This window comes from Notothenia coriiceps, unplaced genomic scaffold (assembly GCF_000735185.1).
Source record: "Notothenia coriiceps isolate Sejong01 unplaced genomic scaffold, NC01 NC01_scaffold00032679, whole genome shotgun sequence".
NCBI lineage: Eukaryota > Metazoa > Chordata > Actinopteri > Perciformes > Nototheniidae > Notothenia > Notothenia coriiceps.
Genome location: NW_011365380.1, coordinates 518,222 through 543,232, shown reverse-complemented (window position 1 = coordinate 543,232; position 25,011 = coordinate 518,222). Strand labels below are relative to the sequence as shown.

The window sequence follows — 25,011 nt, the reverse complement described above, 5'->3', positions numbered from 1 at the left end:
TTTAGACAGCCACTTGGTAGTTGTGCTTAGAATAAAGCCTGAAAGAGTTAACCTAACTTTGTTCAAAGATAACAAAAATAGCTGCTTTACACTTCAGTTATTGTACAGATGAAACCAACACAAAATAGAGTGTCCAGTAGTGAGCTTTAAAACTGGTTTGATGATAGGCGGTAGGTGGATTTAAGAAGAAAAAAAAGGTAGGAGTAGGACTAGCTGTTTCTCTTTGCTTCCAGTCTTTAGGCTAAGCCTGCCTTAGCCTGACTGTAGCTTTGTAATTACAGACATGAGCATGGCATCTTCTCTTCCTAACTCTCATTTGAAAAGTGTAAATATTATTGCCCGAAATGTATAACTATGGCCATAGCAAACCACTTTTTATTATAAGCAGGATTACTGCATATACAGTGGAGCAAAAAAGTATTTAGTCAGCCACCAATTGTGCAAGTTCTCCCACTTTAAAAGATGAGAGAGGCCTGTAATTTTCATCCTAGGTACACCTCAACTATGAGAGACAGAATGGGGGGAAAGAATCCAGGAAATCACATTGTAGGATTTTTAATGAATTAATTGGTAAATTCCTCTGTAAAAAAAGTATTTGGTCACCTACAAACAAACAACATTTCTGGCTCTCACAGACCTGTAACTTCTTCTTTAAGAGCCTCCTCTGTCCTCCACTTGTTAACGGTATTAATGGCACCTGTTTGAACTCGTTATCAGTATAAAAGACACCTGTCCACAACCTCAAACAGTCACACTCCAAACTCCACTATGGCCAAGACCAAAGAGCTGTCAAAGGAAACCAGAAACAACATTGTAGACCTGCACCAGGCTGGGAAGACTGAATCTGCAATAGGTAAGCAGCTTGGTGTGAAGAAATCAACTGTGGGAGCAATTATTAGAAAATGGAAGACATACAAGACCACTGATAATCTCCCTCAATCTGGGGCTCCACGCAAGATCTCACCCCGTGGGGTCAAAATGATCACAAGAACGGTGAGCAAAAATCCCAGAACCACACGGGGGGACCTAGTCAATGACCTGCAGAGAGCTGGGACCAAAGTAACAAAGGCTACCATCAGTAACACACTACACCGCCAGGGACTCAAATCCTGCAGTTCCAGACGTGTCCCCCTGCTTAAGCCAGTACATGTCCAGGCCCGTCTGAAGTTTGCTAGAGAGCATTTAGATGATCCAGAAGAGGATTGGGAGAATGTCATATGGTCAGATGAAACCAAAATAGAACTTTTTGGTAAAAACTCAACTAGACGTGTTTGGAGGAGAAAGAATGCTGAGTTGAATCCAAAGAACACCATACCTACTGTGAAACATGGAGGTGGAAACATCATGCTTTGGGGCTGTTTTTCTGCAAAGGGACCAGGACGACTGATCCGTGTAAAGGAAAGAATGAATGGGGCCATGTATCGTGAGATTTTGAGTGACAACCTCCTTCCATCAGCAAGGGCATTGAAGATGAAACGTGGCTGGGTCTTTCAGCATGACAATGATCCCAAACACACCGCCCGGGCAACGAAGGAGTGGCTTCGTAAGAAGCATTTCAAGGTCCTGGAGTGGCCTAGCCAGTCTCCAGATCTCCAGATCTCAACCCCATAGAAAATCTTTGGAGGGAGTTGAAAGTCCGTGTTGCCCAGCGACAGCCCCAAAACATCACTGCTCTAGAGGAGGTCTGCAAGGAGGAATGGGCCAAAATACCAGCAACAGTGTGTGAAAACCTTGTGAAGACTTACAGAAAACGTTTGACCTCTGTCATTGCCAACAAAGGGTATATAACAAAGTATTAAGATGAACTTTTGTTATTGACCAAATACTTATTTTCCACCATAATTTGCAAATAAAGTCTTGAAAAATCAGACAATGTGATTTTCTGGATTTTTTTTTTCTCATTTTGTCTCTCATAGTTGAGTTATACCTAGGATGAAAATTACAGGCCTCTCATCTTTTTAAGTGGGAGAACTTGCACAATTGGTGGCTGACTAAATACTTTTTTGCTCCACTGTACTACACAAATAAACTTGAGTATATAATAAACAAAGAAGTGTTTTGCTTCCTTGCAGTCAGTGATAGCATTCCAAATATCTTTAAGAATGGAGGGCACCAGAGGAGGAAGAGAAGGTTATGGTCAGAGCAAGCAGAGAGGGAGAAAGCGGCGAGTCATTTAGGAGACATCCGGTCTCTGGGCTGTGAACAAAGCCGTCCAACGGGGGAACAAAGCAGGAGTCTGGAGCTAAGATATCACAGACTGGTTGGCCCCGCCGTCTGGAAGTGTACGTGCTGCAGAGCAGGGCTCCAGTTAAGAAGGGACATTGGTGGGGCGGGGTGGGCTTATTGGGCGGTCTGTCTGTCAGCTGTCACTTTGTCTGAGACCTGCATTCCTCTCATACTATCAACCCCCACACATTTACTGCTCCTGTATGTTTTTGATTACCTTGAACACACTGCACATCTCTTCTATCATCTTTTGCCTCGTCTCCCTTTGCTTCTTCCTATCTGCTGTATCCTTTTTCCTTTTCTCTTCGAACTGCCATCATTATGCTCCGTTCCCCACTCCTACCTCTCCTTATTTCATCAATGTAATCCTCCCCTCGATCCTTCAAATGCTGCTGGGCAGCAGAACAATATCCAGGGGGTCATGGTGACCGGCAGCCCCCTCCCTGTGGTCTCTTCCTGCTATTGTTCCTGATCCCACTGCAGCTTGGCTCCTACACTCCATTAACCGCACACACACTGGCTTAATCACCACTGCACAGCGCTCAGTTCTGGCCTGCGAGAAACACTGGAGACTTGAGAACACATGAAAGCGGGTTACCTTGGGAAAATTGTAATTAATTCCACAGAGGTATTAAATAGTGCACGAGTGACTGTTAAATGCATCGCGTCTGAATGACAGTAAATATGTACACAAACAAGATTAACCTAATTTATTTATCACATGTGCATAATAATCAAATGTGCATTGTAAAGCAGTTGGGGAAAGAACAAGGCCAAAAAGGCGGATAACTTGATTTCATGCCCCTTTTTTTTCTTTCCCCCTCCCCTCTTTGAACTGATTTATATACTTGGCATATTACTGCTGTGCTAAATCCCAAGAAACAAGGTAACCTCCAGCCTGCTTCATGATTAAATTAATTTCTATCTCTAGTATGTGTTCGTGATAGGTTGAGTGCTGCCCACGGTGTCAATTTATGATCCTGATAATAAAGTAGTAAAATCGGCGCTGTACCGAGCAACCAAAATGCCCCCAGAAGAATAAGGGTCATTAATAATTGGTCTTCACAATGTTAACTCGACCGCACACAAAGCATCAGGTTTGATTCTACAAGAAAAACGAGGAGAGTGTAATGTAACACAAAGGATACACATGACTGAAGTCTTTTTTTCTCTTACCTATAACCAGGCACGTGAAACCTGCTGCTGTGGCATTGGCTGTCGCGTGATTATATTTCTTTAGGGTACTACAGGTTTCTTTCCTCTTTTTTCTCTGACACTTTGATCCCACAATGGCTCCATCTCTTCCTGTAGCTAGACCCCCGAGTTCTTTGATGTGCCTGTCGATCTGCTGTGGCTCCGGCCTCAGATCACTTATTAAATGAGACACGGATGTCAGGACCTCACATCTTTCCCTCTTATCACCGATCACCCACCACACCTGACTGTGGCAGCTTTGAATCTCTTCCTTTTGGCCCGGTTGGCAGGCATCAGCTGCAGAGCAAGTTACATGAAAGGCCTAAAGGAGGGATCGTGAAACACGGAGCAAATTTTTTCCGACAGGAATTTAACAGAAAAACAATTCGAAATCAGAAATGTGAACTTCATTCCTGACATGAGACAGCTGGACACATCTATGATGGCGCCAATGTCAGTGCCAATATCAAGTTGTGTAGCTTTTCCTCTTGCTTATGATATGCAGGAATCCACGATTATACTAAAGATTAAGAATATTATTGCCAAAAATAATTGATTTTGTTACAGTCCTTGTAGTGCTTATGAAACCTAAAATGTCACTTAACATTTTTAATTTTTAATTTTACAACGTTCACACTCGAAACAGTTGACATTTTTGCATTATTTGGCACAATATCCAAGTGTATGGTGGCGATATTAACTATAGAATGTGTTTTGACTGGCAGAAAAAATTACAGTAAAATAATTGGTTCTGTAGCACACTGTGTTTCTTATTAATTAGATATCACTTTTATTAATATGGGGAATTTTCATCTATCCATCAGTTTGAAAAGCTTTCTACCTGGTGCAGATTTGAATGGTGTTTTTTAATACAGTTATATTTATTGTTACATGTATGTGGCTGTGTCTAATGATAAATGAACAGCATGTTATTATAGTTGTAAAACTCCAATTCACAACATACAAAGATAGCCAAAGCTAATTTTCATATGGACACATCAAATAAAACAAGTCACAAAAAACAACACATTATTCATCCTTGCTTTTAACATGCGGGCAAATTGTCCAAATAATTTCCGCCTTTGCACCTCAGCTCCTCTCTGTATCTTGTTTGCTATCTTGTATTTACAGTCCCTCTTGTTTTGCTCTCTCTCTCTCCTCTGCTCTCAACAACCTGTCCTTTAATGCCACCCCTGGGTCGGTTTTAAATGTATTGCTTTTGGCCAAGGGCCCTCGTAACATAAATAAGCCGAGGGAAACAATGGACGGACTGAATGACCATCAGACCAGAATTGTTACACACTAGAAGGCGCAGGAAGACGTGCACTTCACTTTCCATGCCGTTGCAGAGAAAATCCTATAATCGCTATTCTCCGTTTCTATTCTTCACATTTCCATCCCCGTTCGCTCTCATTTCCTTACTTTCCTTCCTCGTTACTTATACTCCTTTCACACTCAAGCCACGTCATTGTTATGAATGGATCGACAATGCTCTCTGACCCAGGTCAACGACCCTTATGGCAAAACCCTCGGAAAAATCAAAAACCTTTTTACTACTGGGGGTACGTCGTAAAATGTGTTTTAAAGGTTAAATCATGCATTACTTTCAAAGCAGATATGCTGTTATTGCTTGGGAGCTACGTGGCGATGTTGAGTGGTTGAAAAAAGGATACATCCTCTCAGCTAGCATCCCAAGTAGCCTCTCCCAGTGACCTGTGCTTTTCCCTGCAATACTACACGGTGTGTCAACTTCCTCTCAAGGCAGACATCCAGGCACATAAAACAATGCACACGTAAAAAACACACCCCAATCAGGATTGTATTTTTACAAGAGTAAGTCTTCTTCTTTTTCTGTAGAGATGAGCATTTTTAGTTGACTCAGTTGAAGTTTTAATTTGAAGCTATTTAAACAAATGTGTTGTCTAACAAATCCATTCGCTACCACCAAGAATCAAACAAACACCACCAATGACCTGGATAGAAACTTGTCCACATATTAAACTGTCATAGGAAATGTCCTAAATCCCTCAATGAACAAATGCAAAGCTTCTCCCTCTATGTTGATGGCTCCATTCATTTTTCTTCTTGCTTTTCAGTCTGTTATTTCCATCCAACTTTACATGAATCGCATTGTCGAAACTTTTTCCCCCATGAAAGAAACATCCTCATCCATCCTTTCCCTTTCCTACAGCTTTCATCTACTCATTTATCTCCCCTGTGGTCTTTCTTCCTGGCTCCTCCAGGATCCTGCTTGGGGATAGCCAATCATATGCGTTTGAACACTCATTGATGCTAGAAGACTTTGTAGCGACAACAGGGTAATTCTAGTGTTTACCTTGTTATTGTCGAGATGGAGGATAACAACAGTGACTGTGACAACTTTCTAGGCTTTATGAAATCCTGTCTGATGGGCGATTGTGGCTCTATTAATAAAGCTGAAAGCCCTTGCATAACATCTTTATAATCTCAGTAGCTGTAGCAAATCATTGGAACAAACTGCTCCTTTTCAGTCTAAATGCTCCATAAGACTGTTATCGGTAAAGAAGCATGCTCCTGCCTCGCCGCCCCCACCTCCTGGATCATTCTCCTCATCAAAATGAGCAACTCTATTTTTTAAAGAAAATAAACGTTATGTTTAGAATAACCCTTTACTGATCTCTTGATAACCTTGATAAATTGCGTATATAAACCAAACCACAGAAAGAATCCCTTTGTCCGTTTCTATCTGCTCTCCCACTCACACAGCCACACCCCCCCCACCCCCCCGCAGTCCTTGTCACGTCCACAGGGCTTGCGCTGCCTGCTGCGAGGTGAGGGTTCTTCTGGCAGGACAGCACACGCCTCTCTTTGATCTTCCCCGTGCTGGCTGCTACCTGCAGATAGCATATTCACGCACGCACGCGCACGCGCACACACGCACACACACACACACACAAAGCTCTCCCTTTTAACCACAGAGACAACTCTACATCTCTCGCTTCCTCCTTCTCCGTTCCTGTTGAAAGCTTTCCAAACTGAGCTTCTCTCTAATGCATTGGTCCAAAATATGCTTCTTTTTATTTTTTTCTTAAATTAAAATTGACGATTCAAAGAGCCATTTTTTTTTTTTTGTTGCCAAAGATCTGAGAAATAGTGATGGTAAAATACTTGAAGTTAAGTGTATTGCGTGTATAATTTCACCCTTTGTGTGTGTGTGTGTGTGTGTGTGTGTGTGTGCACTTACTGTCATCTGGTTACCATTTGAAGGCAGAATTACAGCTAATGATATCCTAGAGGAAAACTACAGTAGCTAAACATGCAACAGTTCCTCCATTTCTTTCTTTTTTTCTTCCTCCACCTACTTTTCCTCCCTGTCAGACCGCTCTAGGAGTCAGAGTCTGGAAAAAAGCAGATTTGTTCTGTGGATGTTAATACTTTTGGGTTTATATGTAAAGTCTCTGGTCAAAGAAAAGCTTTGTACAAACCGACGGTTAAAGAGTGTGTTTGTCTGCCTTTTTGTGGATGTTACTGTGCCACAGGAATACAGTGCCCCCAGCACACACACACACACACACACACACATAGACACTTTCTGACTCTCACATCTGGATTCAATCAGAATCTTACGATCCCCCAGCAGCCTCTCTAAGAGAGAAGTAGGTTGGAGCAGCAGTGTTACATTTCAAACTCATTAGAAAATCTACAGTATGTTTCTGAAAGGCTGGATGTACAGTATGTTTGTGCAACAACAAAAAACCGACAAAAAATATGTAAGTAGAATTCCTACTTGGCAATGCAAAACGTAGCTGATGCTCTACAGCTATAGTGCATATACATAATGTCCTTAAGTCATTACAAGTCAGATAGAAACTTGGCAACAAACCTTTACTATGACTCTCTTCCCTTGTTTTGTCTTTCTTTCTTTCCTTCCTATATATAAATGTAAGCCTCGCTGAAAATAAATCAGACTCTTGTCTCGATTGTACAAAACCCACCACAACCTCTCATATCTCTACCAATAGAAACCACAAACGCGAGCCAAAAATGTAACAAAAAGTAGAATGCTCTGGGGGTATGAAAAGATACGCATATTCCACATTGTACCTGCTTATAGATCCAATGAAAAGAGGATTAGACAAGTATATCATCTATGTGGTGGTACTTGATATGCTGATCATGAGACTAGATGCACTGATATCACACTATTTGTTTTTGGTCATACTTTTATCCAGAAAACCAAAAGGAAGAAGTGAACTGTTCCGAGAGTAAAAACAGTGCACAGAGCCTCCCTCTTTGCAGACTGTGGTCAGCTTCTTGCACAACGCATCGGTTTGAGAGTTTGGGGAAATATGGGGAATTTATTTTTATGCTTCAGCCTGCAACTATTTGCAACACACAAAATAACACACTCTATTAACCATTAATGCTAATCAACATCATCTAACATCAGCTACTTATGCAACGCACGTTATCTGCTCTGACTCGATACTGTGCATAGTCACACACATCTATGCACCATCTCCAACTGCACACTGTACATAACAGCGCTGGTGCTAGACCAACTGTAACCATGGTAACAGCTGCACAGTGATGTTGAGTGAAGGGGCCGAATGCTGTTTGATTGACAGGGCAGATGTTTAATTGATGATGGATGCTTATATCTTTGATTTCACAGGAAGTTTTTAGAACCACCAATTCTTTTTCACAGTACGTGTATCTTTTGTGGTACTAGCAGCTGCAGTGTTTTTAATTAAATAAACATATTAAAAAACACGGTGTCATACATCTGACAAAGTGCAGAGATTGCTCTGTTTGGGTGCTGATCAAACGAGACATGGCAGTTTGACGTGTCATCACTACGGCGATCAGCTAAAAGGTACTATCATCAGTGAAGAAACGTAAATATATGATAAAATCATATTTTACAGGCTCGTGCTAACATCAACCATATGTAATAGAATAACCTACCAGTTCACTGAAAAAATGTTCTCACTTTTTTTGTTAATATATGCAAGTTATAGTCCTTGCACCTACGAACCCAAGCCTGTGCCATAAGATATTATGAATATATATATATAATATTCAGAAGAAAAAGCCATTTCACTAATTCACTAAAGAAAGTGGCATTGCACCATTTACCTAATCTCTTGACTTTCTGTGCAGTAAACACATTCAAATGAGTGTATTGATGTTAAATGGTAAATGGACTGTACTTATATAGCGCTTTATCCAGTCTTTAAGACCCCTCAAAGCGCTTTACATATACATGTCATTCACCCATTCATACAGAGCAGTGTACCTTACTCTATGACCTAACATTCACACACCGTTGGCTATGCCATCGGGAGCAACTCAGGGTTAAATATCTTGCCCAAGGATACACCGACATGTTAACTGCATGGGCTGGGATCGAACCCACAACCCTCTGGTTGAAAGACGACCGCACTCCCTCGCAGCCACAGTCGCCCTAAGAGGTCTGGCATTGAAAAACGGCTTTCTAAAGAAAAAGCCTCGAGTTTGTCTGATGTATTAGTAATCTAGCCCTTTGTGTACTTTTGATGGTACAGCGAGGATGAAGGATTCTGTACCTACTTTCAAAGAAGTGATCTGAAATGCTGTTCTTGAAAGGAGCGGTCTCATATTTTTTGATTTGTCCTCAACAGGTCTTCCCTCCCCTTCCTAATGAGGCTGAGATCGCACAAACCAAAAAGCTGTTCCGACGCAGGAGGAATGACCGACGGTAATGACGCATGCGAACACACACACACACACACACACACACACACACACACACACACACACACACACTAACCTACCTCAGTGAGAGGGAATGTTTTTTCTGTTGATGTCAGATGTCACTGCACAGCCAGCCCTATAGCCTTAACATCTCTCCCCAGCCAAAGCTATGTCAAGACAGGAATGCAGGCTCCACACTTCACTGCAGGCAGAAAAAAAAAACACTGCGGAGACATTCAAGGTTTTTCATGTTTAATAGGTTACTCACTCAAATTTAAGCCAGTTATTCAGTCACCCTTGTTTGCACTCAATACTCTAGCTTTCTTTCTTTATCTGATTATGGATTTTCTTGCCATGGTTTTTCAACATTTAACCTTTGATCCTATTTCCAAACTCCTAAATCTGCCACAAAATGTCATACCGGCACATCTGCTCTAATTGTACACACTCTGAAATCTAATTTCTCCCAAGTCTGACTTCATGAAACCATGTCCTGAAGAGAAAAAGAAAACATCGCTCTCGTTCTCTCGCTCCATGCCCTGATGTCACTGGAAAACCGTTCTTCAGTTGCTAAGAGACGGGGAAAGAGAAAATATTTGGGTTGTATTTGTGGTTTGAAAAATGAGGAAATTTTAGCTATACCAAATGGACAAAAGCACTTTCATCGTTGTTTTTAAAGTACAGAGAGTAATTGGAACTGTGCAGAGCTATTGTTTTTTATGTGCAATGGGCACAGCGAAGGCCTGGCAAAAAAAAAAAATATATATATATATATATATAAATGTGGAACAACAGCAGTTTGCTTAGGTTAAGGGGTCATCCTGTTTTCTTGCGGCTTATAACCACACATTGAGAGGGTTTTAAATGCATATGTTTGTGCATGCTTATGTGGCGTTAAAGTCTGTGGCTGCTCTATGTGTTCATGTTATATTAACTGAAACTGTGGTGGAACACCAAGCAGAACAACAGGGTGATGGAAATGCATCATGTGGAAGCTTTATATTTCAAAGGGTTGGTGACTTGCACAAGCTCAGCTACAAGATTGATCAAATATTTAGCTTGTAACAACCACTTTCCCTCCAGAGACACTCCTGTCCTTTTTGTATCATTGAGAACAATTAAAAGAGAAAAACGTGAAGCATATAAAAACATAACAAAACAGTGCCTTGCATGCTTAAACACAGCAGGAAGATACAGACTCTTAAATACTGCAAAATGTTTATAACTAATGGCAAAATGAGTTAAACCTGTGACAGAGGCTTTCTGAATGTAATGTGAAATGTTAAGCTCGAAGGCAGGTTGGCGGTAGTTCTAAAGCTTTCAAGCACAAAGCAGATTCTGTATCATTTCACTAATAATGTTCTTAGTTCATTACTTTTTATTGATTAGCTTAAGAATATTTTCCTGCAAACTTAGAATTTGCCTCTGAGGCAAGTTAAACTCATTCGTCCTTTAACCCAAGAGAAGTATTTTATGGTTGGCCAAATATATTTGCACTGCAGAGATGGAGAAAGCAGGACGTAAAAAGAGTTGCAGATGTCAGCAACTGGCTAAGTGATTCATCAACGAGAATTTTTTTAAAACCCAAACTCAGCGGGAGATTTTATAGAACGCAACAATTAGAAAGAGAGACAGGGAATGACAGAAGTCTGTAGAATAGGATTTTATACAACTTTATTGTCCAAAAAGTAATAAACTAAATACACAATAAGTGAAAAACACCTTCAGGGCAAAGCCTTGCTGATTGCCTGCGGGATAAATCACTTTCTTAGAGGTTCCTTGTAGCTAGAGGGAGAAAAAGCTCCTACTAGAGTTTACACAAAGACATTCTGGGCTTTAAAAAGGGTTTTTCATGTGTGGAATGTTAGCAAAGCTAGCAAGAATTTCATCATAGTTCGAAGGTTTTTATACCCATTTACAAAGACCCAAAATAAATATAAAAATGGGACGTGAAAGACTCGACACAATGAGCAAGGCGACCCTGCTCCAGACCGCAGCATAAGAGCTCTGAAAGTCCTATAACAGATTATTGTTGTACAGAATTTCCAGTTTGCTCAGAATATGGCCTCCAGCTCCCTGTCCCTTTATGAAGCTGAGCATGTTTGCTCAATAAATAACTGCCTGTTTGTCCATCAAACATGCTAATCCTCTTATGTTGATATTGATTTGAGTTCAAGTTCCCTGACAATGAATTTTCATCGTAATGAGGAACCACACGTATAATGTTATATAAGCACAAGAAAGAGAGAGAAACGGAGTGAGGCTGTGAGATTGAGTAAAGGAAAAGTGTAGGCTGGCTGCGGCAGGAAGGAAAAGAAGGGGAGGTAGTGCATGTGTTTCTACTTTAGTATGCGCGTCAAGCAGGGCTGAAATTAGTTGAGATTTACTGGAATGTGCTGCTTACCGCTCTCTGCTCCAAAACAGAAAAGCAGCAAAGGAGAAGCTAAAAGGCTCCTTCTCCTACCCTTTTAGATCTTTACTGATGAAGATGTGCTTGTTATTGAGGTAGTGTTTTCACATCTAGTCATATTTTTGGTAGTCTTGATGTAAATGTAAACTCAAAGAAAGAAATGGCACTATTAAGTAACTATTCCAAATGATTTTATATTCATGCACTTGAGTAAAGCAGGTCTGCTTGTATTTTCTGCATCTCCTATGAAACGCCTGCTTTCAGCTTCTGCTCACGATTACTCAAAGTTGTTGACTGTGCTCTCTCTCCGATGTATGCCTGTCTGCATGTGTGTGTGTGCACACATTCAGTATGTCCCTGAGACTTTGAATCCTAAAACCTGTCAAAAACAGTAAGTAATGCAAATGTTCAGTCAGGCAGCAGAAAGCTGTCTCCCCACAGTCCATTAAACCCGTGAGCTGCGGCCCGCATGGACTCTGGCCGAGTTATTGACTGTCTGGCCTGCAGGCTCCTCTTCCCCCGGCCGATCAATTTGCTCGTCTGGGTCAACCGATGGTTCCACGAGTCCTCCATCCACAATCATCCGCCGCAACATTAATGATCGACCCTCTGTATCCTACCTCCTCCCATGATCATATCTACCAAAGCATTTCATCTTTTTAGCCACCACTTCCTGTAGTTCTATGCATGTTGTTGGATTGACATAGTTATCAACCTGTAGTGTTTTTTTTCTTTTTTTTTCTCTTTGCTTCGCTGCTCCCCTCCCTCCCCTCTATGTTCTTTAACCTCTTGTCTTCCCCTTTACTCCTTCTACAAATTTCACTGCCGTTTTTCCACAAATTCTTCTGCCACTTTACTCCACTCATCATCCTTCCACTCGCCTGCAATGACCTCCTCTCCTGCTTGTAGAGCGCTTGATCAGTTCACCAGAGACCAGTTAACCATACTCCTGCCTCACGGCCCTGGGGGAAGGCGGCATGTCTCAGCCAGGTTAGTGACAACATGAGCCAGATCCTGCGCACCAAGTGGGACCTGAATACATTTCTGACATTTGAAACAGTCATTCGATTTATTGTACTCGACAAAGCCTCGGCATCAAAAGGTCGGATGGTAATTGGTCATTATCGGGTTTTTTACATTTAATATTTGAACTGGAAAGGAAATCTTAGAAGTATTGTAAAATAGGGAGCACTAATTCTAACACTCATTTCAATCTGATTATACCGTAATGGTACCTATTTATCACCTCAAACAAAAAATGTTTTAGTTTTGTATTTGATGGAAAGTTCTGTCTCTAAGTCACAAGAAATTCTGACATGACATTTCAGTGGCCTCATCATTTATCCTTAAAGCAAACACCTCCCCGGAGGGCTCACCCCTTCCTCACTCTGCAGAGCTCTCAGTCATTAAACATGATTAACATTTTATTACTGTCTCCCAATCACCTCTACGCATCACCAGGAGAAGAGCTTATTAGAGCCCAGCCTAAACTAACAGCTAGTGTAAAGATCAAACTGATCGTCAGATGAGAGAATGTGTGAGACTCAGGGTGTCTCGGAGAACTCTAAAGCTTTGCAAAAGATTATATAATCTCACCCACTGCAGTTATTTAATGAGATCTCACGATTTCTGTCAATCATTGTTAAGCTGTTAGACTTTATTCTATGATTAAGTAAAAATGGTTTATAATGTAAAGTAGTTTTTTTTTTAAAGTTTGCTGTTAAAATGAGAAAAAACAGACATTGAATGATGCTGATGGGAGTGCGTGACAAGAGTGTTTTTCCTGATCATTGTGTGCGATAGAAGAGCTCTATTTTAGTCTACGAAAGGCACTGATGATATTTGCATAGCGCCGGAAAGAGTGGCATTAAGTCTGAGGCAGGATGTTGGGTAGAGGAGACAGGCAGAAGATGAACTGTCTGCCAACCTCCCTGAGAGAGTGGAGCAAAGGGGCCAGACGAGACATAAAACGAATGAACCACACACACACACAAAAAACATGAATACACTTAAACACCTTCACGTTCCTTCCCTTCAGTGTCGAATTCATCAAACCAACAACATTTCCTGCTGACACAGAAGTAGCAGTCGCGGTTGCAAGGAGTTTTTTTTATTTATTTTTTTACAGTTATTGTCTTTCTTGATAAATCTGCTAATCAAGCTTTACAAAATGCCCATTACAGTGGTGAGTTTATCATCAAATAATACAAGACAAATAAAAGTGGAACCATCAAGTTTTTATTGCTTAAAAACTACTAACATTATTATGAATAAGTGGCTGCAGATTCATTTTTGTATTCTTCGAATAATCATTGGAGCACTACAATTATGCCAATGATAATATAATTCCGTATGTTGATGACAACGGATGAGAAGTTCTGTATGAATTGTATCTAAACACTTTTACACACATCACATACACAGGCTGCTGGTCGCTTAAATCATTTCCATCAGGGCTTAAACTCATCGACTATAATGTTTTATACCACTTTTTGAATATTCTTTTTAAGATTTTAGAAGTTCCGTTATATAACTTTAGCAGACATGATAGAATCCAGTATCTCTGCCTTGTCTCCTTCTCCCAGAAGTTGTTCATACGGATTTGTTCAACTTCTTTTAGAACAAAAAACAGTCATTCAAAGGTTGTTCATTTTCAGTGGTATTTCTTTGCAAAACGAGTGGGGTAGCGAGACACAGTTCTCTTTCACAAAGTGTAATAGTTGTCTGAAACTGTCTGGCTTTTAGATTAATCTTTTATCCTAAAATCGCGCTTTTTAAAGTTTCTTTAATGATTAAGTGCAAGGAAACGCTTTTGTGAAGCACAATGAAAACCCCCATTGCAGTCTTGGCATTGACTAACTTCAAAGTTCAGGAAAGTTGCCTCTCTTTGCACGTCAGACTTACAAAGCCTGTTGGACGTCACATATTACTTTTGTGATTCTTTTTCTAAATGTCTTTATTAAAGAAACCTTGTCCCTGGAGTGTTTCGCTCTTGGAGTGGTGAGAGCTCATAATATATAACTGCACCGTCCCAGGTTAGATTCCAGCCTTGAAACCTTTGTTGCATGTCATAATACTCTCACTATTTTCTCTGCTCTTTAGAAGCTGTACTAAATATTACAATATCTACATTTTCTTTGATTCTCACTCTGTGTAGATGCACTTATGGCCTTTTTTTAAGAAAAGTACTCTTGAGTTCTTGTTCAGTGTTTTAGTAAAAATAATGGTCTGCCAACATATAAGATTCAAAATTAGGAGGTGTTTGGTACCCGCAAGAGCACCAAAAGTAAAGACTCAGGAGGTGGGGATTGGCCTGTACTGATTGGCATTGTGGCCGGTTTGATCCCATCACAAGAAGTTCTTTACTTTATTGTTGAAAAGGGCCAAGATTTATTTCCTTTGCAAATCACGTCCGCCTGCACAATTTCCTGATGTAAAAAGCATTTAAAGAGTTGAGGGGGGTTAAGGGAGCAAAGGTTCACTGGCTGAGGCAGATAATAGGTTGCCTCCACGGTGCCAGGGCGACTAATCCCCTGGACCATATGTCAGCAGCTCGTGAAGCCCAGAGCCAGTACAGCAAAAGGACAGAGCTATGCAGGACAGGAATACACAGACACACTGTGCATCCACATGTAAGCAGGCATTGGGCTTTTGGATGTTTAGTTGCATAAATGTTATATCAGTAGATGATGGGTTACTGTTTGTGTCTAGTTGTGAACAGTCATAGTATTTACAGAAGAGTGCGGCAAGTCACCGGGACCAGAACAGGAGTTCAAGAAAACAGTGCATTTGTTATCAAACTAAAGATGTGTAGGGTGGAGGCTGTATGCCATGTTGGGGCCAGTGTGACATAGACATGCGTTCAAGCTTCTTCTACATCACAAATAAGCTTTCTTATACCTTCTCTCAATCCAGGAGACAGCAGCGACCTCAGGGAGGAGGAGGAGGAGGAGGTGGAGGGGGCGGAGGAGGCGGAGGGGGGGGCGGAGGAGTGAAGAACCAACCTCAGCTGATACAACAACAGTCCCCACAGCATCAGAGGGATCTAACCCAACAACAATGTCAAAACCAACAGCAGCAGAATATACCGGAACAGGGAGATAACAGAAACAGTAGTGCCGGTCGGCCGCCGCGCCAGTACCAGGGGGGGCATGGGCAGCGCCAGGGAGGACCCCCGCACCACGGATACAGCCAGAACAGGCGCTGGCACCCCAATCAGAAAGTTCAGGGATACGGACAGACGAACGTTACAGGGGACAAAGGAGTACCCCCGAGAGCAACCAAAGACAAACAGACTGAGAATGTAAAACCAGGTGAGGAGCAGATCAGTGCACCTCAAGACTTCAGAAGTCCCACTGAATCCCCCAGACCTGAGTCCGCACCAAACACAAATGCTTTCCCACAACCGACAGTTAAAAAGGAATCTCCCAACCCACCAGGAAGTAGAAAGGCAAGCGAGGGCCAGTCGGAGCGGCCCAAAATCGACTTGCTGCAGTCGTCAAAGGAGAGGCTGAGGAGGAGACTAAAGGACAAGGTACGGAAAAGCTGCTTAGGCCCTGTCACTCAGTCTTAGGGCAATCAGGACTAATGTATCTGTGCACACACACGCCACCATTTAGTTGTATAATTACTTTCATAATGTCCACACACACACACACACACACACACACACACACACACACACACACACACACACACACACACACACTGTCATTTATGGATAGACATTACAGTAGACGCTTAGTTTTTTTGCACTGCCTTGCTTTAGTCATTCGTCTGCTTGGTTATTAAGCATTCATGCTGACACACCCAGACTGTCAGGAAGGGGTGAACATGTTCTCGCTAAGGAGGTGAAGAAACAAAAGCGGCATTAGCGTAACAGTTTCTGATGTGTGAACTAAACTGGCGAGTCAGCCAACTGTGTTGCTGCCCTCAGCTCTGTCTCCCTCCTCTCACTCATTACTACCAGGGGTGGTTTGATTTGACAGCGCGGCACCACACAGCAGGGAGGAGAGGAAAGAATGAACAAGCAGTGGTGTCAGTGATACAATGAATCTAATGTTGGAATGATAGGCAACAAAAGACCCAAGGCTAGAAACAAAATGTTAAAATGGGGGTTCTCTTCCACAATATATCAAAACATGTTAGCTGTGCATCAGAGACGCTAAAGTATACACAAAAAATGTATAAATGGTTTAAATAAGCTAATCGTAACTAATGCCGAAGTACTTTTCATCAGCACAAATATCAGCCTTGGATAACTGGACTTAAACTCACACTGTACATTTTACATATATGTATTCCATTTGATATTTAATATTCCATTCCTTACACACTTAGTGTATATATAATATCCTGCTTTATATTTTGTTACTTTAAATTTGTATTTCAAGATGTATATTTTCTACTTTTTTAATGCTATGTTAAATTCTATGTGAGATGTTTGCATTTTGGATTGTTTCTTTCTAGTCTTTTAATTTCTCTAAACGCGAAACATTTCCCAAATTGGAATCAATAAAGTACTTCTTATCTTACCTTCCCACTGTAAATATTCATTTCAAGTCAGCATATAATGAAATCACTAAAGAAATGCTCCTAGCTTGTGGTCAAACCAACAGTAAATTGAAATTGAAATTGAAACTTGCCACTCACGACTTTTCCATCTCCCCCCTCAGGAAGAGGCTGGTGTGGAGGCGTCGGGCCCCGGCTCACAGAGCATGGACCGGCTGGTGGAGCTCCTCAACAGCATGAGGAGCAACAGCAGTGGGGTGGAGCAGCAGCTGGCCTCCTTCATGGAGGAGGCGCAGAATTCGGCACGGTGCGAGGAGACCCTGGCTCAGGTGGTCAGCACCCTCTACTCCAAAGCCGTGTCGGACAGGAGCTTCGCCGCCACAGCCGCCAAGCTCTGTGACAAGATGGCGCTGTTCATGGTGGAGGGGACCAAGTTCAGATCTCTGCTGCTCAACATGCTGCAGGTGAGAGGGAGGGAATGGCTTAGCTGCTCAAGCTTTTCTGTTAGATATTTCAGAATAACTTACTCATTCATTTCATGGACTTGACTTGATTTTCTTCAATGATCACCCATAACTAATGTAGCTCGATTTAGTCGATGCAATTTTCTTTGAAGTAGTTATTAAACTCACTTAGTTACCTTTCACAAAGATGCAGTTTGACAAAGATAGCTGTACGATAAAAAATCACGCTAGGACAAATGAGTTGAACAGTACCATGGAATCTGTAATTAAAAGCCCAAAATACAGATTGTTGTGTCTTTTATACCAGTAAGTCTGTTCAGTAGCCTCACACCCGCTTAGTTTTATGAGGAAGCACTTTCAGGTGGAAGCCAACTGTGTGTGTGATGTTGTAAATGTCAGTGGGCAAAGTTTCTAATCTAAACACCCAGGGGAGAGAGACAGCCCCCCCCCCCATCCCTTCACCCTCCGCCCTTCGTCCTTCCACCCTTCCACTCAACTGCACAGTTCCAGTCTTGCACCCATGATGAAAACATCCTCTCAGCCGTTATATATTTCCATGCCTCTCTCCCCCACCTCGTCCCTCATGAGCTCTCTATTACCGCGCTCCCCCGTCTTATCGCCTCCCCTCACCCGGAACCACACGGGCCAGTGCCTCTCTACTTCTCCCTGCACAGACACTTCCACTCTCTCTCTGTTTCTTAGCATTCTCCTCCTTTTCGCCCCTTCCTCTGTCACGAGTCAGACGATAGCTCCCAGAGTGGTAGACGCTGTAAAAGTAGGCAAGATGAACACGCTGTTTTCAGAAGACATCCGAGGTCTAAAAGTGAACCCACCTGCTGCCTTTACCCTTCTTTTACTCCTACTCCTGTTTCCCAGCAGATGCTCTTTTTGACTACTATCCCACACTCTTGTTTTTTTTCTCCTTCCCTCAGTTTTTCCATTTCTTTAGATGTAGTGATTGTTTTCCCTGACCCAGCAGTAGTAAATCCCACCGTAATTATTTTACCCTCTTTCTCTGCTTTATTATTTCCCCCCCTTTTACACAGCTCTGTGGTCAGATCCTCTTTGTTTATTTCTCACTTTAATCCCCACTTCCCAGGCAGCCTGGACCCCCTCCTGGTCTTTGACATTTTGGCTTTTTGCTTTTAAACATTTTAAAAGTGGGTTCATGAAGGCCATAATTAATGATGTTGCTCCCAGAGCCCTGGATCTCAGTTTGGGGGCAATTAGTCTGGCTCTATAAAAAGTGTTTGAAAAAAAGACATCAGGGATGATGCTTTCATTAAACATGGTCTGTTGCTATATCCTATTTATGTAAAGCCGAGGAGAGCATTTGGCCTTTTTTTGTTCCCTGAGGCTTCTGTCACCTTCCTCATCATCGTTTCGTTCGTTGGTCCATTCAAGGACGCATATTCTGTGTATGTCTGTGTACAAACAGACCTTCAGCGGTGTTGTACGAGTATGTGAGAGTACAAGCCGCCAGTTTCTCTAGTGCTCTTCAGTACGGGCAGTACACTCTGGGAAAGCAGAGTGAGTTCCTCTGAGTGAATACAGTTTCAGTTTAACCTGCCGTATAACATCTTTAAAAGTGCGCATTAGGCATTAACCCATATTAGCCCCAACACTTTTACAGCACTGACACAGTTCACTACCCTTCACTTTCAAACCAAATTAACATATTCTCCTCTACTCCTGGCAGAAAATGAAATCCATGGATTTGTTTAATGTGTTTTTCGACCGCTTTTTGGCTTTAAGTACTTCAAGCTGCGAGGTTAATATGTGTGCCACCTGCAAAAACCCCCATCAGGGAGATAACAAAGATGTTAATGGTGATTATCACCACTGCTGATGAATTTAAGGGACACTTAAATATCCACCTATACGGCCTACTTCTCCAGCTACTACACAAGCTGCATAGCCTGTAGAGTTTCAGGGTATTTTCCAACTTTATATCCATCTGTCTTTTCTTTCTCCTCAGAGGGACTTTGCCCGTCGAGAGGAGCTCCAGCAGTCGGATGTGGAGAGGTGGTTAGGTTTCATCACCTTCTTGTGTGAGGTGTTTGGCACCATGAGGAGCAGCTCTGCGGACCCTTTCAGAGTGCTGGTGTGTCCCATCTACACCTGCCTACGAGAGGTCTGTATCCAGATCTTTAATTTATTACAAGTATGTTTATTTACCAATTAATCAACTCATCTGCTGGTTCCAGTAAGAGGAACGCTTCCAGCCGTGTCTGTTTATCTTGTCTGTTTATCTTGTCTGTTGCGATCGGAACATGTAGCAAGTTTCCTGTTTTTGGCCAGACCCTGTCTAGACTCGATACACCACTGTGGGGTTTAGTACGTGGTTTGAACAATCAGGACATCATCACTTCCAAGAAAATGCTTGACACAAGGTCCATTTCTCATCAGCTGCTCGTGTTCTCTTAGACACACTCCTTTGGTGACCATGGAAACCAAATGGGGAGCCACAGCAGACGCGGTGCGATACAGAAGTGGTTAAAGGCAGATGGAATATTGAAAGGGGAAGCGAGTGAGGATGGGGGGGAGGGAGAAAGAGAAGAGGTAAGAGGAAGCTGAGAAGCCTGTGGTCAGGTTGACAGTTACTGCGGAGGAAGTTCACTGACGGCACGACAGGTAGCAGAGAGAGGAGAAGGAGAGGGGAGATGACAGGGGCTGGGAGAGAAAAACCTTTTTATGTGGAGTTTTCAGAGAGAGAAGAGATAATGGCAGGTTTTCAGACACGTGCAAGGTAGTTTCACCGCCCACGTCCACACCTCTGCCCGTCTGGCGCGCAACACACACCCAGCGTCTCGCTAACAAACAATCAACACACAACCAATGCCATCCACACCCTGTCTGAGCGTATGTCCAGAATAATCATTATCTCAGCTTGTTAGAGGACGCTCCACAACATGACACACCTCCCGTATTCCAGCGTCAGCGGTGTCACACCTATGTGGCAAAATGATTTCTAATAACACCTCCATGTCCATGAGCCATTGTTACCCATTTTTAGCCGTCTGTTTTTTTTGTCTCTCCTGTCGTAACATGTAGAGGTCAGATTCTGTTACAAGCTATGTGCCATAATGTGTGCATTTGAGAGTACTCGTGTGTGGCGGTGCATTTTGCAGCAGCTGTCCTCTGTAATTATAGCCTGCAGAACAGGCTTAGGTAACAGCTAAGGTGTGTAAGAAAGTGTTTAAAGTGGACATGACAGCTGTTCATATAGATGGGGCAGGTCAGCGAGCGGTGATATGAGCCATTCAACACTCACAGGCCAAAAGTGTTTTTTTATATACGCACAATCCACATAGATGCACTAAGTAAGATCATCCTTTACTAAGTGTCAAAGCAAACAACATGTCAATTATAGAGTTTGGATACACCTACACTGGCATGGATATTTACCCAGACCATTGTGGTAAAGTATGTAGGAAGGCAAGATGAAAGATTACAGCTTCTTTTTTATGATACTGCACCTTGTAAAAATGACTAAAGGAGTAATCCAACATTCCTTTATTAAGGGGGAACAGACCTGGACAGCCGAATAGTCATGGCAAATCAGAAGGCAGGTAGCAGGGCGCTCACATTCACATAAAAAACGATTTTCCTGAAGCATGTGGCACAGTGGTTTGCAGGAGCACACTGCAGAAAGCACGCTGCTGGTGACCACAGGGCTATTTATATTGTTTCTTGGTATCCTTCTTTAAAGTCAGATTGGGCCCTCACGGTTTTCGACTATTAACTTAAAATGTTTCAATCATTCTTCAAATAAACTGTAAATACTGAGCATCATGTTATTGTAAGTGTTTAAGTTTGTAGTGGGTTTTTTGTCGAGCAGTTAGTGAAGTACATAAATAGGGTGATGTGTAATGTTACTAAGGGAAGTTTCTCCTTCTGATGCTTCTGTTGCTATGCAACTATTGGAAGCGCAGTTAAAGTTGAAGTAGTCATAATTCTAGCTTTGAGCGCTCTGCGTGTCATTAGTACTCTGATGAAACATGTTTTTGTCTAAGCACTCGTCCATCATTTACTTTTCTTTTAGCCAGCATATGATGACAGCTTTCAAAATATACATGAGTGAATTCAAGCACGATGAAGCTTTCGCTAATAATTTAAATAAATATGAATGTTGTTCTAGCTGACTTCACTGAGTCATTCAAGTTGTTGTTGGGTTTATATTTTCCATTCTGTGCTACAAGATGATCACGGCTGTCTTAATTCTTCTAGCTTTTCATCTTCCAGATAAAATATGTTTTGAATGGAAATACTGTAAATGGAAATCACACAGACTCCCAGCGCTTCCCCTTGCAGAGTTTTTGTTTCTCTGTGATGTAACTAACCAGAGATCTGTCTGCTTCTGCTTCAGCACAGAGACTTTGTGCTTTAAGTAGTCTCTCAGAGAAGTTGTTTTCCTGCAGCTGTTCCTCTTCTACTTTAAAAAAAGAGAAGAGGGAAAAGAGAGCTACCTCAATGGCTAGGAGAACCGATTATAGATGAGTATAGATTAGTCCATTTTAAACGTGTTGAGTAAAAACGTCACACTGGGCTCCCTGGAGAACTCATTATGAGCCCATCCTGCGTGTCACACGGCTCTCCTGCTCAGGGAAAGACGAGACTGTAGTTCCCACATCAAACAGCCATACTGTCACCACGCCATGCAACTGCCGGGCCTGAATTATAGGTGGAATACCATTAAGCTTACAGCGGGGAAATAAAAGCCAGCTCGCATTAACTTTGGATTGAAGTATCAGATGGGCTATCCTTGTTTCTTTTTTTAGTTACAAAGAATCAGAAACAATTTCCATGTCTTTGTTTTCATTTCTGTTTTGCTCTCAAAGCATGCATATCATCAAAGTTAAGTAGTATGAAGTTCAACTACAAATGGTCAAATCAGAAACTATTGGATTTGTCTGTATCAATCGAGCTTGTAGTTTAGTTTCATATAAGTATATTTAAAGAACATTTTGTGCATGCAGAGTAGGGCTGCTCAATTAATCGTATTTTAATCGCAATTACGATTATGGCTTGCAACGATTACGAAAACAACGTAATCCAAATAAAACGATTATTCTTTTATAATTACTTTTTTTTTGTATTGGTTTTTCAGTTGAATTATAGTTAAAGTTCAGCGTAATCAACTGTTCAAAACATACTGTTCAAAAAAAAATCTCCAATCAATTGATATTTTCAAAGTAAATGGATAATCGTTTTTAATAATCGTGATATCAATTATTGAACCAAATAATCGAGGTTATGATTTTTGCCATAACCGAGCAGCCCTAATGCATAGTCATTGTTACATTGTGATTGTTATACATAATTATGAAAAATATTGATTAGAGCCACTTCAAATCACCTTGTAATGACAGACGGCTTCTAAACAAGTTCTCTTTCACTAGCTTCCCCATAACTGTGCCTGCATTTATACTTTATGTTGCTCATTGTGCAGCAGTTCTACTCATTAAAGGTTTATTTAGATATCAAAACAGCAACAAAAAAAACATCCCCTCCCTTCCTCCCTGTTACTTCCTTTCCTTCAGGATAATCAAAGTAGCACTTTGTTAAACCGACTGGTAGAGGAGTAAAACAAGCAGTATTCTGTAAACTGTAATCTGGCACTAGATGTGCACAGCTTCCGTTCTCGATGTCTATAGGAGGCTCTCTGTGGGTCTGTCTCCCTTTGTGGCCATCGCTCTCTGTATTGTTTGAAAGTGCCAGTTATATGCCCATCTGTGCATGGGGCCAGTGGAGGGGGTGGAAAGCCAGCTAGCATGTTTACCAGCTTCACAGTTTGTTTTTGGCTGTGCTGTTTGTGTGCACGCGGATATACAGTGTGCACAGAGCCAGCCTTGATGTCTGACGGTTAGCTAGCTTGCCAGGATGAAAGCCTGGCGTGTTGTCTTCCAAGATTTCAAATGTTAATGTAGAAAAATATTTACAATTAGGATTAGGTCTTCTTTTTTCCTTCTCTTGTGAACTGATGAAAAAACACACACACACACACACTTGCATTTGCTTAATCTCCTACTGTGGCCTACATCCAAATATATACACATTTTTATAAACCTGCCTTGTTGCTGTGCGGCTCTTTGCTTCGCAGTGTTCCAGTATATTCAAATATGATCTGCTCTTGTCCCTTATAGCTATTGGAGTCCACTGATGTGAAGGAAGATGCAGTGCTGTGCTGTTCAATGGAGGTATGGTTCCACACACACACACACACACACACACACACACACACACACACACACAGGTATTACTCGTGTTTTAGTTTCAAGCAAAAGGCTGATTTGAATTTAAGTGCCAGGCAAGAAATTAAATGCAGTAAAACATCTGAACAAATGTATGTGGAAAAAAAAAAGATCCTATATTGAAAGACATAAAACCCATGTTTCATTGTAATGTTCCTTTAATGCGCAGTACATGCTGGAGAGGTCCACAGTATGCACAATCTCAAACCCATATCTTTGATATTCAATGGTCGTCTCCCGAGGGTTATGAATAATAAAGTAGTGTAGGTGAATTTAAGTAGAACTATGGATTTAATCAGACTTGGGTCGTGGTAGAAGAACCGAAATCTCTCAGCAGCAACGATAAGAAAACAATAAAAAGAGGCGAAACAACAGAAAGCACAAAGATAGGTGGCTAACCATTCCCAGATGCTCACAAACACATCCCTCGCAGTTTTCATGACTCTCTCTCACACACACACACACACACACACACACACACACACACACACACACACACACACACACACACACACACACATACACATACACATACACATACACATACACACACACACACACACACACTCCATGGCCACAGGGTGTGTGAACTCTCCTGTCTGACTGCATCTACAGTAACAAGGTGCCAGACGTTGTGTTTTGCTCTCTGTAAGCGACACACACACTTCCTCTGACCTCCTCGTCTCTCCACCAGCTCCAGAGTATGGGGCGCCTCCTGGAGGAGCAGCTCCCTGAGATGATGACGGAGCTCCTGGCCGCCGTCAGGGACAAGATGCTGAGCCCGGGCGAGTCGCCGCTGACCCGCTCTCTCCTCATGGAGGTCATCGAGCTGCACGCGCACCACTGGAACCCCCTGGAGGCCCTCACCACCCAATACTACAACCGCACCATCCAGAAGCTCACCACCTCCACTGCCTAGGTGCCAGAGAGGAGACCCCCTCCCCCCTCTGTTGCCCCTGGAAACATTTTCCATTTGAGCATCAATGTGCTCTTCCACTTTTACCAAAACATAGGAATTTAACAACACTCTAAATGAATACATGCTTTACGTTTTTTTTGCACATTTCACTAATTTCTCCAAGATGGGTGACCACTACCGCAAAAAAGAAAAGAATCACTAAACAGGACCCCCGATCCATCAAGGCAACACTACATGTGGCGTTCAAACAATGAAAAGCGTATTTGACACACAACAGCAGCGTATATGTGGCCAGTAGGGGCCACACAGGGCTGGCCA

The 25,011-nt window shown here is 42.0% G+C and overlaps 1 protein-coding gene across 1 annotated transcript in view; it reads left to right on the top strand.

Annotated features, from left to right (window-relative positions):
• ctif (CBP80/20-dependent translation initiation factor) overlaps positions 1–25,005 on the top strand; it is a 34,838-nt gene extending 9,833 nt beyond the window's left edge. Inside the window, exons 4-10 of the mRNA XM_010789252.1 lie at positions 9,063–9,139; positions 12,455–12,535; positions 15,461–16,079; positions 17,221–17,520; positions 19,499–19,654; positions 23,667–23,720; positions 24,469–25,005. Of these exons, the coding sequence (XP_010787554.1) occupies positions 9,063–9,139; positions 12,455–12,535; positions 15,461–16,079; positions 17,221–17,520; positions 19,499–19,654; positions 23,667–23,720; positions 24,469–24,693 (1,512 nt within the window). The 3' untranslated portion in view covers positions 24,694–25,005. The remainder of the gene's footprint in view (positions 1–9,062; positions 9,140–12,454; positions 12,536–15,460; positions 16,080–17,220; positions 17,521–19,498; positions 19,655–23,666; positions 23,721–24,468) is intronic.
• Positions 25,006–25,011: the final 6 nt, after the last annotated feature.